Genomic DNA, 19,017 nt, shown 5'->3' with positions numbered 1-19,017 from the left:
TAGTTATGGAGGTAATAACCCTACATAGGTCACAGAGATTAGCAGCCATTCATTGATGTGCTTAGGTTAATTTAGCGTCGATGGGCTTAATTGTTCTTGCACCTCAGTCGCTAGTATATAGACACACAGCCAGACAGGAGCACAGCAGTTTCTCATCTGCGTTCCACAAAAACTGCGACATCGTGGTGGTCAGTCGTCCCCTCAAACATAATTGAAAAAGAGCTGGCAGGGAAGGCCCATTTAGAAAAGGCTCTGATAGCGCTCTGTTCGCGATAAATACTTAAAGTGTTTGGAGAGCTCAGTATGCGCAGGCTGCAGTGCATTTCATACATTATTGAGGTAATGAGGGCTGAGGTGTTCTTCTGTATCTCGCAGACAAAGACCAAAAAAGACGAGAGGCTTTTTGTTTTAATGCCTCCAGAGCATCTAGTGAGTTATTGTATGCATCGATAAACATGCATTTGCCACAGTTTGACAAAGGCGTTAATGTGGTTTTGTAAAAATGTACAGTTTTGAGGAGGTTGTCATAAATAAGATACTCAAAACCTATACCAATTTTCAATACTAGTTAATTATTGAGATATGGTTAATTTAAGTTTATTCATATTTTTCACATTTTAATATGTTAATTAAATGAGCTATTTAGCTAATTCAATTAAAACTGTAGAATGTAATCTTCAGATAATTGTCAATTAAACAAGTTGTTTACGTGTGACAAGTGACACGTGAAGCAAACATTCAGTACTAAAAAAATTGAAGGAAATTTTATATTTCAAAGTTTTTCTGTTTGCACACAAAATTTTTGCATTCCCCCAAGAAACTTTGCATTCACTCTCAAAACTTTAGCTTTTTCTCACTAAAGCATTGAAATATTATATTCATCTCATATGAACTGTTATACGTGAGTTTCTTTTGAAAAAACTCACATAGAACACCATTTTTTCCAAGCAAAAGCATTGAAATATAATTTTTCCTTCGAACTCTTTTGTCCCTTTTTAGGCATCAAACTATACTCGTGATCTTTAAAGTGAAGTCTACCAAAAGTGCTCACTAACAGTTGGCCTAGTGCGCATTACACATGTTCCAACATTTAGTAGAGTTGTGTTTATGTGTGAATGGCCCAAGTCGAATCATTTCCTGTGATCTCTCATCTGTTCTATCAATAAAAGCACCAAAAAGCCCCTAAAATAGTGCTCGCCACCAATTTATCCTCCTCATGTTTTTTCCAGCTGCTTTCGTGTCTGTTTTCGTGGTCTGTGTCATTTGTTTCCCCAAGCAGTCTCCCATTATGTCGAGATTGCATATTCCTTTGACTGTGTTTTGTATTTAGACATGGCACGTAAGCATATTCCGAGTTCAGGGCAGCTCAGCAGATGTGCATTAGAAGGAAATTCACAATCAAAATAATATTCTGAATATTATGGCAGCGAGGAGTCATGGGGATGGAGCTGGGGGGGTTATTGGCCACTCGCCGAACTAAAGTTAGCAGCTCGTTTTTTTGCTGAGTCAATGTTTGAGTTGAGCTTTTCCACTCCGGGCTCGGGAACGTTTCTGCTGACGCATTCTTAATCCCTTCCTTACTATATTTTTGTGAGCAGTTATGTGTCAGTTCTTGTGGTTGCTAATGCTATATTGCCACAACTGTATGAAAATAAACAAACTGAACAAGCTTTTTGGTACGAATTCCCTCTGAACGCCTAACTTTGACTTTAAAAGCTTTTTAAGGTGTTTGCCTTGCAGCGAATCAAAAGGAGGAGTTCTTTGTTGCCCTATCTAATGCTGTTAGAGACTTAGTGCTTGTGTTGATGTATGAAGGTCGGACTTGTGTAGTGTTTCACATGAGGGTTGATTGACTGAGGCGTGCTGAAGGTCAGTCGTATTCCTGCACCTTCTCTAAGGTCACAGTCGGCGATGAAAGCCAGTACACACACACACACATTGAAACACGCCAGTGCCAACATAATAGCAGCCAGATTACTGTTTACCTCACACACTGCACCTCACACATCTTTGCTCGCATACTGTGTACACACTACTACTGTGAGCACTGTACTCCATACTCAGCACAGAGCTTGATATAGTGACTTGTGGGCTTAAGTTCAGTTTTTAATCGTTTTATTACAAAGAACAAATTCTATTTTATCACATATTTGCACTTTTACACAACAAGTGTACAAGGAATAGTTCAAAATTGTTTGTATGCACTCTAATGTCAGTTTTCAGCTGGGACGAAAAAGGAGATATTTAGCCATTTTCAAGCTGTTCGTTTTCTCTTTTACAGTGACCTGTAGGTAGTAAGTGCCAAATTGATATCCTCCAGGAAAGTATCATGAAAGGATATGAGGACCAGTTTCATTTGATGTCATCATTGACAGCATATTATAATCGCATCCGGTTTGATATGATTATGCAATGCATCACGACTCGTTCACTTAAACAAATTGGAGACTCACCGATTTGAAATTCTAGTTGATGCCTGTGAGCCAGTAGTGAACCAGTATTTTATTAAAATTCAATACAAATGTATCTCAATAAAAAGGGTGAGATAAATATAATTAATTTTAAATGCTATTAAAAGTTCATTTAGGCATCACAACATTATAACGTAAAGTATGTAAAAGGGATAGGTCTACTCATTTTGAGATCAGCTAAAGATTACATCTACAGTGTTATTAAATTATTAGAGTTTTCGTTAAAGATTGGCTTTAAGTGGGTTTTAAATGATGGCAAAGTTAATATAGGTGAAATATTGGCTAATAATGCAGATACATCTCTGTTATAGTCTGATGATCAATGTGCTGATATATAGTGCATCCGCTTCAGGAAGACGAACTGTTATTTTTAAAGGTACAGGTTGTAGGACCTGCCACTAGAGGGTGCACTACCAAAACAATAACAATCACGTGGTTTGATGACACTAAGAAGGAGCGTGGAATGATGGGATTTGTTGCCTTCTACCCAACCGCTGACGGCCATCAATCAGACGGAAAGATAAATCATGGATTTAACGCGAGTTCTACAATTTGCACGAGTAGATTACATACAAAGTCAATGCAAAGACGCGATCAGACTATGGATCGAACGCGTCCTCGCGCGGGTCTAAAGACACGATGCCCCGCATTTGGCGAGTATACCCCATAACACTAATCTTGTTGATCATTATAATAGCATACATTTTTTGTTAAAGATACAAATCAAAACAACTCACCTGTCGAGTAAAACACAACTGAGATCGGCATCTCTTTTTAGTTGAAGTTTGTCGGGAATCTACTTCCGCATTTGTCCACGACACTGTTGTCATGTGGTTTCTACATCAGTTAAGGCGGTAACAAAGGGTAACTAACGTCATTTTAGTTCCACGAAAAGACAGAAAATCATATGGGTTTTGGAATCACACGAGGGTGAATTAAAGATGGACTCTTTCTTTAAGCCTCTAGGGTTTTAAATACAGGCTCTGAATTGAATTGTGTTTTTGGTTAGGGAATATTCTGAAAGTTATGGCTGTCATACACCGTGTGCTAAACTTTATTTTCTTCTGTTTTAATGCAGTCTGGAATGACCACCCCTCACTCGTGGAGCAAGTGGTCCTCCTCACTTGTGGAAGACACTGTCTCTTCCCATTTAATTAGCATAAAGTTGTTTACCTGTCTTCTGCGGTAATACGAGCGAAAGATACAAGAGCTGCCTAATAAGCAGTTGAGCTGCTGAAATCACATACTAATACGCACACAGGGAGCTTAACCCCAACTGAAAACATGAAGAGTAGATTCGATCAGTTGACATAAAATACTGGTTGAGCTGTTTATAGGTGAAACACAGTCAAGGAATATGGAAAGATTAAAGTAAGGATTTAACTGGTGAACTGATATGTTTTTGTTCCTCTTGCTATGTCACCATCTTTTGTTGTGCAGATATGTGTGTACATGCTAACTGATCAAACATGGAGACATTCTCTCAAAGAGACCCTTGTCTTACTGTTTTCACCCCCCACACACTTTTTTGTAATAAAAAAATAGCATTGGAATTATTTGAAATGTCATCCCCATTACAGTGTCCACAAGGCGACTTTTGAGGAGCTCTTAGACCCTACTTACACTGAAAGCAAGTGACATATTTACAGCGTAACATCTGCTTTATAACTAAGAAAGCTTTATTAGTTTAGTTTGATTCAGATTTGATCACTTGCAGTGTAAAGAGCTATGTTGATTCAAAGTTACACATTGAAGTGTAAACAGCTTAGATTTGAAGTTGTTCATTTGCAGTTTAGACGGTTTAGAAATGTTTTTATTTTAATTTTATCATATTATTATGTACACACGAATAGAAATGGTTTAACTTGAAGAAATGTTGACATATTTTCTGTACAGTAAAATATACATGATAATATGCATAATGAATATTATAATAATAATGAATAATAATAATAAAAAAATCTAAACATGTTAATTACTGTTAGTTATTACTGCTAATTTTAACAATAAACTTTTGTTGTACAGCACTTTGTCTGCCAAAATAAATTTAATTTGTTTAAATAAGTTCCCTCATTTGATTACCAGAAAGAAAAAAAAAACAGAACCCTAAAAAAATATTTTTTTGTTAAACTATTTATCAAATTGTATAATTGTCATTATTTTAATTAATTAGACATGCTTTTTGAATACTAAAATGTAATTTAACCATTAAAATGGAGTCCAGAAAAATAAAAATGGGAGCAAAAAATAAATAAATCTGATTTCATAGGGCCCTACGTTTAGTTGATTCAATTCAAATTATTGCAGTTTATGTCATTCCTTTACAATATACTTGCAGTATACTTGCAGTTACAGTGGACAGCTTCACTGATAATGCAGTATAGAGAGCTTTGTTGATTGTAGTGGAGTTGTTCATATTCTTATTGTGTATGCAAGTGAATGAGAACAACGAATCAGAACAATGCAGTTTGTCTCTGAATCAGTTGGACTAAACTGTAATATCTAGTTCAGGTCACCGTCTGCGCCCCCAGCCCTCAACAATTAACTGCTTGTTGTCTCCTGAAGAACAAACACCTCTTTTTTTTCTTCTCTTTGCCCCATTATGCTAATTTCCAGTTATGATTCTGAACATCTAATTAATTCAGTTTACAGCAGAGATTCCAGGATAAACAAACCTTGTATTAAAATGCAAATATGCAGAAGAGGTTGTGGTGGTTAGACACTAGACTCTGTCATGAAATTCTTGAAAAATAGTGTAGCACTTTTTGAAAAGAACCTTGCTTACTTGGGACAAGCCATGTGTGTTTACGCTGAGGGTGTAGGATATTTTAATTGGTTTTATAATATAACTGAATTGAGTGTAATCTATGAAAAAATACAAAATAAATTTTATCTTGTTCACATATATATTATACATTTATCAATCACTTATTGTTTTTTCAAGGAAAATTACATTGGGATTTTTATTGTGATAGTTTTACTGCCCAGCCCTAGTAGGTCCATTCCATTCCTGTTACTTCTTTGAAAAAACAATCTCAAACTCTTTTTGAGTGCCAAAAGATAGACTTTCTTCTCAAAGAAATAAAGTTGAGCCAGTCTCACAGTGACTTGGAGTCCAGACCTGAACTCTCATATATACATTCCAAAGGTAATCAATACATTCCATACATATTCTTTAGTATTTTAAGCAGTAACCATGTGACTAAGGCTTCCCCATATATGACCATTTCCATCCAGGCCTGAAATAGGTGGTACATTCCATTCTTGTGGCACACTCTGTTTCTCTTAGGCTTCTCCACTCAGCCAGATATAATAGAATCATTTATTTGGCACTATTCTGATAGATTACACTCATTTCGGTTATATTATAATCAATAACAATATTCTACAAGGGAAGACATGTTTCCTGTGGGTCTTCGCTCAATGTGCGTCATTACATATTCTATGGAATTTCATCAAACTGAAACTTTTCCCAGAGACCTTTCACTGCCACACACTGCAAATAAGCCATTGGTAGTTAGTTCTTGTTAAACTTTTGACACTTATTATTTAAAGAAGCAACTTTTTGCTGCAGCACAGCATGCTTATAAAAGTACCAATATCAAAATAATTTTAAATAAGCCAAAGGAAAAATCTAGATAAACTTGTTGTTCATTAAGTTCATTCATTAGGCTTCATTGACATTTCATGCACTATTGAGTCTGACGTGCACTTTTGTGGAGCTAGTAATTGTCTTTTCTTTACTCTAGGCTGAAAACATTGACTCGGCTGCTCTCCTGAAACACAAGATGATCTCTGTGTGTCCTTTGTCATCCATTCTCGGGCCGGTCTAACTGTTTGAGAAACGGTTCACGTCCCTCCCAACCAGAGATCCACTCCCCAGACGCTGCCTCCACTCCCAACCAGAGATATAATTGCTTTAATTAGTTTCTCTAAAACCCATAGCATTTGAGGAATGCTGTTATCAGCAGTGGAGGAGGCAGAGATGTATGTATTTGCTCGGGGAAACCTAAAAGTTTCTGAGGTTAAGGCATGCTGCACTTATCTGGATAACAAATCGATGATTTTCTTTTTAAAAGTGTGTACTGTGCGACTGTGACAAGAAGTAACCAGCTTGTGCTCTCAGACCTCCTCAGATCGCGATTCTCTCAGTGCTGACTGAAAGCCTCTGAAGTAAATTGCTGATCTTGTTGCATAATAAATCAAAGGTGGAAGCATGGTGGTTTATAGAAAGAACGAATGAAAGAAAGAGAGAATAAGCTCTGGGCTTGTTCTTGTTCCTCAGCTTTAATGAACTGCGCTGTAAGCCCTTGAGAGCTCTGTTGATAGCAAACATGGCGTGTGAGATGGTGAACCGGTCCTGGATTCATTACAGCTGTAGGAGCGGCTGATATCGTGAGCCCTGTGAACCAACCGGTCCGCTCTGACGCGAGATAACGCTGATCTGTGAGAACGGAGTTTCTTAAAAAGATATTATCCTAATGAGAATATAGAGTGTCAGTCGTAATCCCAATTGTGTGAGTCTGAGAAGCTTCCCATGTTAACAAGTGCTCGATCACTCAAATATTGAGACGAGTCAGTCATACCAGATATAGTCAGTGAGAGTCAGGCTGTCTAGGAAGCATTTTAAGCAGTTGCTCCTGATGTCCAGTCCTAAAACTAGTTGGAATTAGTAATGCGTGTACAGTCTGTTAAACCTCCTCAAAAAACTCCTGCCCTCCCCATCTGGTATGAAAGGGAGTGTTCTTCTGTCAACAACTGGGACATTGTTGCGCTGAGACGACCCAAATGTACTGCATCATAATCAGCAAGCCCCCATAATGCTTTGAGTGTCTCTTAATTGGATGGAAATGAAGTCTGGTCTGTAGTTTGTCCATATCTAATGAGACTCAACCCCACGGTCCCTTGTTATTCACAGATTGTGTGTATGCGAGCGCGTCGTGCGTACGGATGCGCGTGTTCCCAGGGGTCACAACAGTGGGCTCTCACATTATTAAGCTCTGTGAACGCGGTGGTCTTGATTGGGTCCCGCATGCCACAGTGTGAAGTTTCTGCGCTATCGCAACCTCCTACAACGATATTACTCACACGTCTTTGTCTGATTGTTGCTGTTTGATGGTGGATCTTTGACAGCACGCCAAATCCTTGATTTGCAATTAAGCCATCTAAGTTAACGGAGACAGGAAGATTTAGTGTATCATAGACTACTGACACAAATGCATTGTTCGTGCAGTGCGATTAGGTCATTGTTGAACTTTTTCAGACAATGTGTGTAATTCAAGACGCAGAACAAGGAAAAAACTGAACAGCCCAGGCTCTGTCATATTGCTTTTGGTTTTGTAAATTTTCGTTTATCCAGGGTGTGAATTGTGTCAGAAAAATGTATCAACTATATTAGATTTATTTTTTATTATTACGCGATTGTTCATCATTAAGGTAAATGCAGAGACAAATATAGTTTTTATAATTGTCTGTTCAACAATTGCTTAAAAACAGTGATATTACATTTTAGGTTATATTTAATCACGTTTGCATAATATTTGGCTTCATATTTAATTTAATTTAACAAAATTTGTTTAACATTTAAACCATGTGGCTCATTTTCTGTGGTGCTTTTGGAATAGAAACTAAGTTATCAGTAATCATTCAATGATTTGACCCCTTTACAATGAATCATTATTTTGATTATTTGATCAGTGAATCATGGCAAGTGTGCGAATGAAGCTTTTGCACTTCTAAGACTTTAAAGTTAGTAATGTTGCCAGTAGTGCTAGTAGTCTTAGCTTAGCTGCTCTACTAACACCAGACTCTTGTGTAGTGAAAGTACATAGGTTTCTTTGTTCTACTAATGTATTTCCTTTTAAAACAGGAAGTTTGTGTGGGATGTATCATATATTTTTTTAAATATCCAGTCAAATTCAGATACATTGCAGCTATGAGCCATATTTTGCTACTTGGCTAGTCAGTCGCAGGTGGTTGAAGTGGGAGGGACATTTTCATTCTATAGAGCTCTTGATTGGACGAAAATCTGTGTGGTACAGGTCATTAATATTTTGTATCTGGTTTCTTGGAAAAAAAAAAAAAATGTCTGTGTGTGTGTGTTTTTAAATAGATATTACCTCTTAAATGTTAGTTTTATTAACAAAACTTTTAGATGATTTCATAGGGTAGTCAAGTTTCCCTCCGCTTGCTGTTCTTTCGTTCTCACTCCCCGAGGAGCAATTAAATCACTCACAGGACGGGCACTTCAGGTATGAGGGCACAGTGACTCATTTATGTGAAAACAATGTTAATATGCTTCGTCACTTTGTGGGTAAAGTCGCATATCCATGGCACTGTGCTTTTCCTTTTACTCCAGAGCATCAGTTAAGAGGTCAAATGCATAATTCAGGCTTTAGAGGTCACAAACTTGAACACAATGTTGAAGGATCTATTTTCGGGACGTTACAAGGAACACACTTCTGCTGCCAAAATCTTTGGCGTTGGTTTTAACAGTCCCAACTAAAGCGTTCACTGTTAGATCTCAAAGCGGCAGGTCAGTGTTGAGATTAGTTGCTCACACAAAGCAGGTTTGTTATAAATGGTAGCAGCAATAGCAAAGACTTTGATAAAGGGCTTAACGGCTGTGCCGGCATAAAAATAGATTAGCTCTATCTGTGCTAAAATCAGGCGTTGGTGCCTTTCAAAATGCACACATACACGCATTTGCCTTTATTGTTTTTTTTTAAAGTCATACCCTTCAGAAATCAGGTCACCTTTTTTTCTTTTTTTTAGACCAAATGATTAAAGGACAAGCTATAAAAAAAACTAAAACTGTAAAATTTGTTCAGCTTACTCAAGTACACTGGACAAACTTTTTTTTTTTTTTTTTATATTTAAAGGAGAGTGAAGAGGTCGTCGTGGTGCGACATTTGTTTTGACTTTAAATAGTTTAATGATGCTATTTAATGATGTTTGTTAGTGTGCATGTTCTGATGTGTATTTGCTACATACTGTAGTGTGATGATATTGGGCATGATATGGGGAAAAACTAACACTGTTAACATTGTACAATATAATGATGAAAAAAAGTTGAAAAAACTCTTCATTGAAGACAGATTTTTTTGTCTTTTCACTTTTCAAAGGCAAAATTTCCACAGTTTTTGACCCATTTAATATTTTAATTTAATACAAATGAATTTATTGTCATTATTAAATACTAATATTTAAATAAGTACTTTATTGTAGTAGTACTATTATAATGTAAAATAAAAAAAAACCCGAATATTTAATTTAAAAAAAAGAGCAACTGTAAAATTATAATATTAATAATTCCATGCTAAGTTCTTCATTTTCAAATGCTAAACCATCAAACTTCTATTTTGGGAGTTCATTGACAAATAAATATATGCATTGCAGGTTTTAAAGTGGAGCGTGAAAAGTGAAGTGTGTTCATTTGCACTCAAGCAGCTAATGATAAAGTGCTTTAGCACGGTTAAAACTAAAACATTCAAGTGCTTCACTCTGAAACCTGCAGTGATTATAATTAAGCATGCACGAATTGAAAATATTTAGTGATGCACAATATATCGGCCACCATATTGATATCGGCCGATAAATGTTAATTTTTCTGTTATCGTTATCGAACAGATAAGAGAATTTGGCCGATATCTTAGAGCCGATAAAAAATGCATTATTTCCTGCAGAGACATTTCAGATGCACACTGTTCACCATGATAGTTTGCTTGAAATAGCATTGGAAACACTTTGAAAATGAAAATACAGTGAACTGCAACATGTGCAGGGCAAGTCTGTCATATTATAATGAGATTATTAGCTTGTTGTATTGACCGTGTTTTAGCACGTTGTTAAGAGAAGAGCGCATCCACAACGGATCCACATGACTAGCACAGTTAAGTTCGCTTGTGCATTTACAGTCTTTTGTGCAATTTTACGTTGTAATATTGTGTTTATTTTATGCATATAAATCAGATTTTTCTTATATAGAACGTGTTTGGTTAAGCTATAGCCTATAGAGGGTTAATAGAGTGCTTCAGTTTGCTGGTGATCATCTTTAGCTCCGCGCACACAGCTCAGATAGCAGCTTACAACATTAATAGATATGATTGAGATATAATGTCATATGTATATATAATGAGAACACTGTTATAATAAAACGTTATGAATTTGTTTTGTTTGGTTTCTGTGTTTCAGTGCGGATATACAAGCAACGTGCAAACTTTGTGCAAGTCAAACTTATGCCGGTGAACGTCTTTCACCATGATAGTGAAAGTAAAAACTGACTGCGCTTTCGGTATTAACAGCGCGTATTCTCTCAGAACAACGAGAGACGAATCTCCTAACATGTGGTATATCTAAGTGTTTTACATTTTTTCATGTTTCTCTTGTGTCCCGAAGGTAGTGAAAACAATAAGAAGAAACATTACTTGTGTTGAACAGATTGTTTTTTAAAGTTAGTGCATAACATTGATAAAGTGTAACAATTTTATTTAGGCTATAGGCCTATAATTCATTGTAGGCTATATTAAACCTGTTTAAATTTTTTTTTTAAAACATTTCCATTAGCCTAAGCTAATAGCCAAATTTTTTTTTTTCTCACAGGCTGCGAGTCACAGTGTGTCAGTTATGCGGTGATGCGCTATGAAATTGTTGCAAAGCAAATTAATTGTAATATTAATTTAATAATAAAAGTAACCTAATAATAATAGCCAGAAAATAACATGTCTACATTAATTGGAAATGCCAAATACTCTTAATAATAACAATATTTAATGATTTTGACAATATCTCTGGCTATAGTCCTTACATGCTGGAACTATTTCAACACACTCCATCGTCTTATTGCCTTATAATTTTTTTTTTTACACGTAAGTTTGTCCAGTAACTTGTTTCCATTATTTAACTATTATTTTATTTATTTGTAAGGCTGCTTTATGTTTGATTTATGTTGAAGTGTTTAATGGCTTTTAATGATGAGACTTGTTTTTGGTAATCAGGCTCTCAAAAATTATGTAAAAATGGGGATTTAGATTTATCAGCCAACATATCGGTTATCGGCTTTCATATTTAAAGAATTATCGGTTATCGGTATCGGCCCAAATGTTCATATTGGTGCATCCCTAAAAATATTGTGATGCTGATTTTTTTTTCATATATCCTGCAACATTAAGAAACGGAAGAAAAAAATAGGACCGACCTAATTTCCACTTAATCGTGAAAAGGTGCTTTTAGTTACAAGAATGGAACCAGTTTAGAAGAAAAGGGTTCAACAAATAAGAGGTCTTGGTGATGTCATCCAAACTGGGAAAATTATTCTAGAGACAGAGCAAGTTATTAAAGTTTGATTGTTATTAAATACGGAATAATGTGCACTAACAAATCACGTCCAATAAGACCAAGAATGTGATCTATTATTATTATTATTTAAATTTTTGTTCACTTAACCAGTTTTTCCTGCTAACATAATTATAAACCCATTTTTTCAGAATTAAATCCAGCATTTTTAGTTACAGTACAGCTCCCACTGCAGAAGTGTGTCTGCCGTCCCCTCTCACCTGTGTTAGAGTCTTGCTTTGTTTTTATCTGTTCCTGACTGCCTCTGAGCTGTTGACCCTCTTGAGTGCTCAGGTGCTCTGTGGCACAGCGACACTGGCAGTTATACAGAGAGAAAGAGAGGGGAGGAAATGTAATGGCCTGTGAGAAAGATAGGTTATGAGAGAATGAAGAAAAAAAAGCAGCTATACGGAGAGATGGAGAGAGAGAGGCCTCGCTGACGTTTCCCTGCTGCATATGCAGCTGATAGTATCTGGCAGGGCCTGGCTCTCTGGGGAGCCCTGTAATCTGTTCCATCAGCGTTTACTACTGAACAAATTAACTAAGACAAGCACCGCCGCCTGAGCCAGCAGAATTCTTCCATTAGGAAAATTATAAAGCTATTATGGGGAACAATTTGGTCCTTTATATAAACGATTCTCATTGGAGGGCTACAGGGCTTCGTTGAACTACACCGGGGGGCTGGATGGAATACCCCAGGGGGCATTAGAATTACTGATACCAATAGAAAGAAAATCACGTTTTTTAATATCTCAAACCTTTCTTTCTGTTCTTAAATGAACAGTGTTTAAGTGTCTGAGAAGAAAAGACCTAAGTGAACTCAGTTGTGTCTGCTTTCGAGTTTCAAGTGAGACGGTCTCAAACTGTGCTCCGATAACAAAGATCTCTGTATTCTCATTCTCTCAAAACCAAATAATCTGCTTCATTATATGCACATTAATTTTACAGCCCGATACTGTTTTCATATATCAACAGTTGTCATATTCATTTTCTGCAGATAATTTTTAGGAGAAGCAACTGAGACTTTGTACTTCATTGAAGTACTTCTTTGAAAGCTTTTAAAAGCTCAACCTTTATTATATATTATGAATTATATTCTAAAATTGACATTTAGAATTCAACTGTCATTTAGTTTAAATTATGAATCAAACCAACAGACTATTTTCAACGAGTCCTTGATCCTATTCACATTTTAGAATGATTTGTTCACAGACGCATGTTTACAGAAGTTCAAAGTGCAGTTTTTGGTGTATTATGAATATGATTCATATTTCATATTATTTTTACCCCATGACCTTAAAAGTGACATTAACAAACAGTTCTGAAGTTGACATTTTGAACTTCAACTTGGTCGTTTAGTTGAAATTGTGAATCGAATCAACAGATTCTTTTCATTGAACACCTTGATCTGGTTCACAGTTAAAAATATGGTTTCCTAAGCTGAAAGTGCAACCTTTCCTGTATTATGATTCATATTTCCTGTAATTTTGGCTGCTTGACTTTAAAATCACATTAAGGTGTAAGACAAGTATGTCATGATTATATAAAGGTAATGTATATAGGCTACCCTTAATAATGCTCACATACATGTCATGTCAGTGGATTGTTGGAGTAAACGCATTATGTCACAGTTTATTTCTGTCACGGTCTCACCACTTGTATTAATAACAAACCGTTTAGGAAGATCAGAACCATAGCCCACTTACATAGCATGACGTTTTTATCTAAAACATCTCCCATTGACCCAGAAACCAATGATCCACACCCGTCTCTAGGGATGGTATTTAAAACCAGATTTGTCCCTGGAGATCAGCCCTCATGCTTTTACCTTGCCAGACTAGCCGAACGACGCTCCGTCAGAGAGTTTTGTGGAGCCATGTGTCTTCCTATGTGGAAGGAGGAGGTGATAATAACAGAGGGGAGTAAAACTGGGGCGAGACTGTGGTGACTCAGCCCCCCAGTTGTTGTGTTGGAGGTTTGGGGAGTCTGGCGCACAGAGTTCCAGCCTAATTAAGTTGATTTGTTCCCAGCATCTGGCTCCCAGATGTCAGATGATATTCTTTAGCTCAGCTCCCTGCTGTTGAGAGGAGAGGAGTGGGACGACAGGGACCGCAGACTGCTGACTTTTCATGAGGCCCACCAGGGATGGGACAGCAGTGCGCTGCTGACTGATGGATGAGACGGCCAATCACGTTGTGTCTGTCGCAACTTTCCAGGGAATCTGACTGGTTAGTTGGAGCAGGAGGTTTATAGCCACAGCATGCCCGCAGGTGCATATCGAGCAGTATTCTCACACCTTATAAAACACGTGTTTCCTGTGGAATAGGTGTGATGGTGAGAAGGTTCTGTCGGATTGTTTTTACAGCTTTCGATTTTGTCGAATGTGACCGGTCTGAGAGGCGACGATCACAAGTGTGATTGTGGACAACAGAAAGTTGTTGCCGACCTCCTCATAGAGTGGTCCCAGTTAGTAATTGTGAATCAGTTTATCTGGTTCATAATTCGGACAGAAGGATCCATTTATGAATCAGTTCTTAAGTTGACTCAATGAATAGTTTAGTCCAAATTGTGAATTTAATCCATTGGTTCTTTTCAGTGAATTGGTTGATTTGTTCCACAATTAAGACTGAGCAGTTCATTCACAAATTGGTTCCTATGTTGACTTCTGAAACCAATTTACTGACACATTTGGTTCAAATTTTGAATCTTTTTTTTACTGAATCAGTTGTTTTGTTTTGAGCTATTCATTCACAAATCAATTAATAAAGTGACCTTTTGAAATCCAACTCCCTGAAACTTTAAGCTCAAATTATAATTTGAATCAACTGCTGCTTTTCAGTGAATCTGCGGAACCTCATGTGAATCGTTTCCCTTATCTGTCCACAGAAAGAACTGGATGCCACCGCCGGAGCCCTAGCCAACAGACAGGATGAAAGTGAGCAGTCCAGGAAAAAACTCATCGACCAAAGCCGCGAGTTCAAGAAGAACACTCCAGAGGTGAGCAAAAGCGAGAAATGATTTTCCAGACGATAGAAAGCTCAAAGGTAGTGGAGCGAAGGGGAATTTGAGTGCCTAATTGTCATATGTCTGGACCAGCACATCCTGGTCTCCCAGGTACCTGTGAAGCACCATGATTCATTTTTTCACATCAGTTGATATTCTTCTGCATGCATTCTGCCTCCATTTTGACTACTTACAGGACTTTAAATGAGCACCCTGTAGAGTAACGTTCTTGTTATTATGATCTCTTGAGCATGGCCGCGCCGTTAGATTATTTTTCAGATTTTGCACTTGTCTGAAGCTCGGCATGGCCTTGTAAGAGAAACCAGAGGATATTATGGTTTCTCCATTTAGGGAACACTTGGTCTGCATGAATAGCAGTAGACGGTCGTGTTCGGACCATAGGGCTGTCTGTGAGGTCATGTTCCAGGAGAAAAACTGATGATGCATGTTAGCAGGACAGTAAGGATCAGTGATTCTTTATTTACTGAAACGATTCTCTGATCTGATAGAGTTTTGAAACAAACGCGTCCTGACAGTAGGAGAACATTGCGACCTTTGGATCAGGATGGTTATCTGATGTTTGTTCCATTTAATAACAGATTATTCTTAATGTGTGGACACGATAATGTTTATAGGCTCTGTTTTTGACCTATAGTATTTACAGACTCTACATTTTAAAGCACATGGAGCATTAGTTTTCACTTGCATATTGATGCATGACATGTTTAATGCATTTATTGATTTAATTTAATATTATTGTTTTCTTTCCTTAAATAACTGAATGTGTTAACATGTTAATTAAAAAAAAAAGGAATTTTTTATTTGTTCAGTTGGCTGAGGCTGTTTATTTGTAATTAGTTTGCGGTTTATTTGTCTGGATTTAGTATCGTTCTGAAGTTAATGTTAGTATGGATAACGGGTCAGAACAGTGCAGGATTTAGGGATCAAGGCAAAGAAGTAAGAGAAAGAAACATCAGACAGCTGTCAGAAGACATCTACAGTTCAAAATAACCTTGGGCTTTTCTTTTAGTCTTTGATTAATAATATCCTTATCAGCATAAGAGTGTTTTTGTGAAGATTTCAGACAGGTGCCTCCAATCCTCCAAACGGCAAATCTGTATAATTCCTCGCTGTGTTTGCTCTTGAGAAGTTTCTGCCAAGCCGTCTGTAGTGTGGAGAACTCAAGGGCACCGCAGTGCTCCGGCCAGCCGTATCTTTGATCATGGTTGCCATCGCCTCCTGCCTTCCTCCCTCATGCGCCTTCTTTCCCGCCCGTCGTTTCGTGAATTCCTCGCGAGTTACCGCTCCCAGAGAGTGCCGCTGAATAAATGGAAAATAAAAAACCTGTTTTGTCTCCGGAGCCTCGATAAATCAGTCCCCCTTTTCCATTTAAAATGTCCAGGGCTGCAATTTATGTCTGAGCTTAATAACCCGTTACTAAATTAATCGTGCCGGGGGTTTTGGCTGGGAGGCCATGCTTTCGGAGATTCTGTGAACCCTGTAAAAGAACAAAAAAAATAACAGTCAGTCCGAGTGCTTTTCTGCTCCGTACCCAAGGTGCGAGACATCAAGGGCCTCAGTCAGAGAGGTGGAAATTCTATCTCTGGTGATGGAAGCTGGAAATTTACCTTAATGGCTGGGCTGGTGGATGTGAAATTAATGTGCCATGGTTACCTTACTGTACCATTCCTTCAGACACAGGGCAAGCCATAATATAACCCCAATGGACTTTGTGGTATGAGCAGTTTTTATGTTCATTTTTGGGCTTAATTTACTCCACGGTCTACTAAGGACCAAGAAAACAAAAATAGAAAACACTGTCATTTGATTGTTGCAACATACTTTCTTGTTAAATGAAACTTTCAGAGAAAGGCGAATTTGAATATCCTTTCTAATACAATTAAGCTTCAAAATTACAAAAAAAGCACCATTAAAGTATCATAAAAACAGTCCAAAACTACTTCTTTAGCTAAATCTAAATCTTTAAATTTCATTCAGGTGTTAATGTATTGGTGTGGTGGTTTTTGACATGTTTTATTTAAGATTTATAAATTGATTTAACAATATTTTAATAATAATACAATGTAATATAATACAATTGTAAAAAAAATTAAAAATTTTGCATTACAAGTATGTGCATCTTTGTAATATCATTTTGTTTTTGTTCCTTAAAAGCGAACTGAACGTTATCAGAAAATGAAGATATTCTTGCTGAATATCATAAAGTCAATATTTTGAATATAAATAAGTAAACAAAGACTTGGGTTTTAAAGCTTCAGAATGACAAAAAGTATGATTAAAGTAAAATAAATGTAGTCCAAAACTATTTGTGTGCAAACTCTTCTGATGCCACATGACTTCTTAATGTGAGAAACAGGCTGAAATGACTTGTTCATGAATTGGATGTTTTGTTCTTTTTTTTTTTTTTTTTGATAGTTTATGGTGCTTTTATGTGCTTTTTTTGTGAGCTTGAAAGCTCTAGTCCCTATTCATTGTACATGCACAGAAAAGAGTGACCAGTATGTTATTTAAAATTTATTCTTTTGTGCTCAACTGAAAAAAGGAAATCACACAAGTTTGGAAAGACATGAAGAAATAATGACAACATTTTCATGTTTGGATGAACTGTCCCTTTAAAGTTTTCAGAACTTGTTTGTATATATTTGGAAAGATGAATTGCCATTTTTGTTTCTCTGTCTCTCCATATCCGTTTCCATTTTCAGTCCACAAATGTTGCGCTGTTGTTGTTTAATTGTTAGTGACTAGTTATTTATCTAGCTGCTTCACGGTTCTGTTTCGCCTCAGGATGCAGGTTGAAACATTTATTGTCCGCTATGTGATGTCAATGTGACAGATAGGGATTTGTTAGGATGACCCGTTATTTTCCAACCGATTACGTAACGTCTGTGTTTTCCTCGCCATGCACCTGTGAAATAAATAATCCTAAGCAGCCGTTAAATTTGCCACAGATCACTTCATTTTGTCTTTTTTTCGAATGCATAAATATTTAACCCAAACAACTGCCACATTTGGACCTATTTTATTTCAGCTTTTGCATGCTCGTTTAAATAGAGTTTTAAATAGGATGTGATGGAGACTGAAAGAGACCAGTGTGTCTGTGCTGAAATTATATTCAGACCTGCCTGCATGATGGAAATATTTTCATAAGGTCATGTGCATTCCCTCCCCTCTAGCTCACATATTTTGCGTTTATACATTAGACACCATTGATAAAAATCAAATTTTTTGCATTTTCGCTTTGAGTGTTGCACCACATGCAAAAACCATAAGTGCATTTATTAATTAAAGTTTATGCTGAGCGTCTGATGGTGAATAATATACCTGCTCTTTATGTAAACTATTTAAAGTAAACAGAAAGGGGGCTCGCAACCGTATTGTCTTACGGATATATCCGTAATGTCTTTTTTTTTTTTGAAGTCAAAAATATTCGTATACAAAAATGTATAGTGGGACTTTATTTTCTGTATAATAATTTGATTAGATTGATTAGGTCATTAAATGGCTGGTGGTTGGAGGATAGGGGTTGAAAATGAAAAAAGTCTGGCAACTTGAGATGAGAAGGAAAGTCGCACTAAAAGACAAAATACTTTTTTATTATTTTTTTTTTACTTTGTTTAGAAATGAAAAGTTCCAAAGACCAAACATGTTTATAAATAAAATATGGTAAATTTTGATTGCATACACTGACTTTGTTTGATGTTTAAATAACAAACAGCCTTTTGAACTAAATTGAGATTTTTCAATTCCAGTTTGAATTTGAGTTGATGCAGGATGCTGTAATTTGAATTTAAAAATGTTGAACTGAAATGACATGAAATTCAAAGAAATTCATATGACTGCTGTAACTTGTAATAATTTGTTTTTGAATTAAATCTGTTTTTATTTTTGGTATGCATAAGCCATGAACATGGTAACATAATCAAAACACCTAAGATGTTAAACATTAAAGGTGCTGTATGTAAGATTTTGACTCAGCTAAAGCATAAAAATACCATATTGTGTTTGCAGCTATTTTACCGGGTAGCCAGTCGTATTTCATTTCATCGTCAAATGTGCTAGTGTCAATCTGGAAACCTTGTGTGTGCGTCAAGTCTGAGGAGGAGGGGCCAGGGGAAAAAATCTGCTCCAATATTTAGAATTTGGACTGCAATAGCCAGTTCAATCACTCGGTGTCAATCCTACAAACGGC

General features: G+C 36.7%; 1 protein-coding gene across 4 annotated transcripts in view; it reads left to right on the top strand.

Moving 5' to 3' along the window:
* LOC113054412 (homeobox protein cut-like 1) overlaps window positions 1–19,017 on the top strand; it is a 110,682-nt gene that overhangs the window by 16,281 nt on the left and 75,384 nt on the right. For all 4 annotated transcript variants that reach the window (XM_026219947.1, XM_026219948.1, XM_026219949.1 and 1 more), the window contains exon 2: window positions 14,691–14,801. In XM_026219947.1, coding sequence (XP_026075732.1) covers window positions 14,691–14,801 — 111 coding nt within the window. The remainder of the gene's footprint in view (window positions 1–14,690; window positions 14,802–19,017) is intronic.

This window comes from Carassius auratus, chromosome 35 (assembly GCF_003368295.1).
Source record: "Carassius auratus strain Wakin chromosome 35, ASM336829v1, whole genome shotgun sequence".
NCBI lineage: Eukaryota > Metazoa > Chordata > Actinopteri > Cypriniformes > Cyprinidae > Carassius > Carassius auratus.
This window is presented reverse-complemented; position numbering and strand designations above follow the sequence as displayed.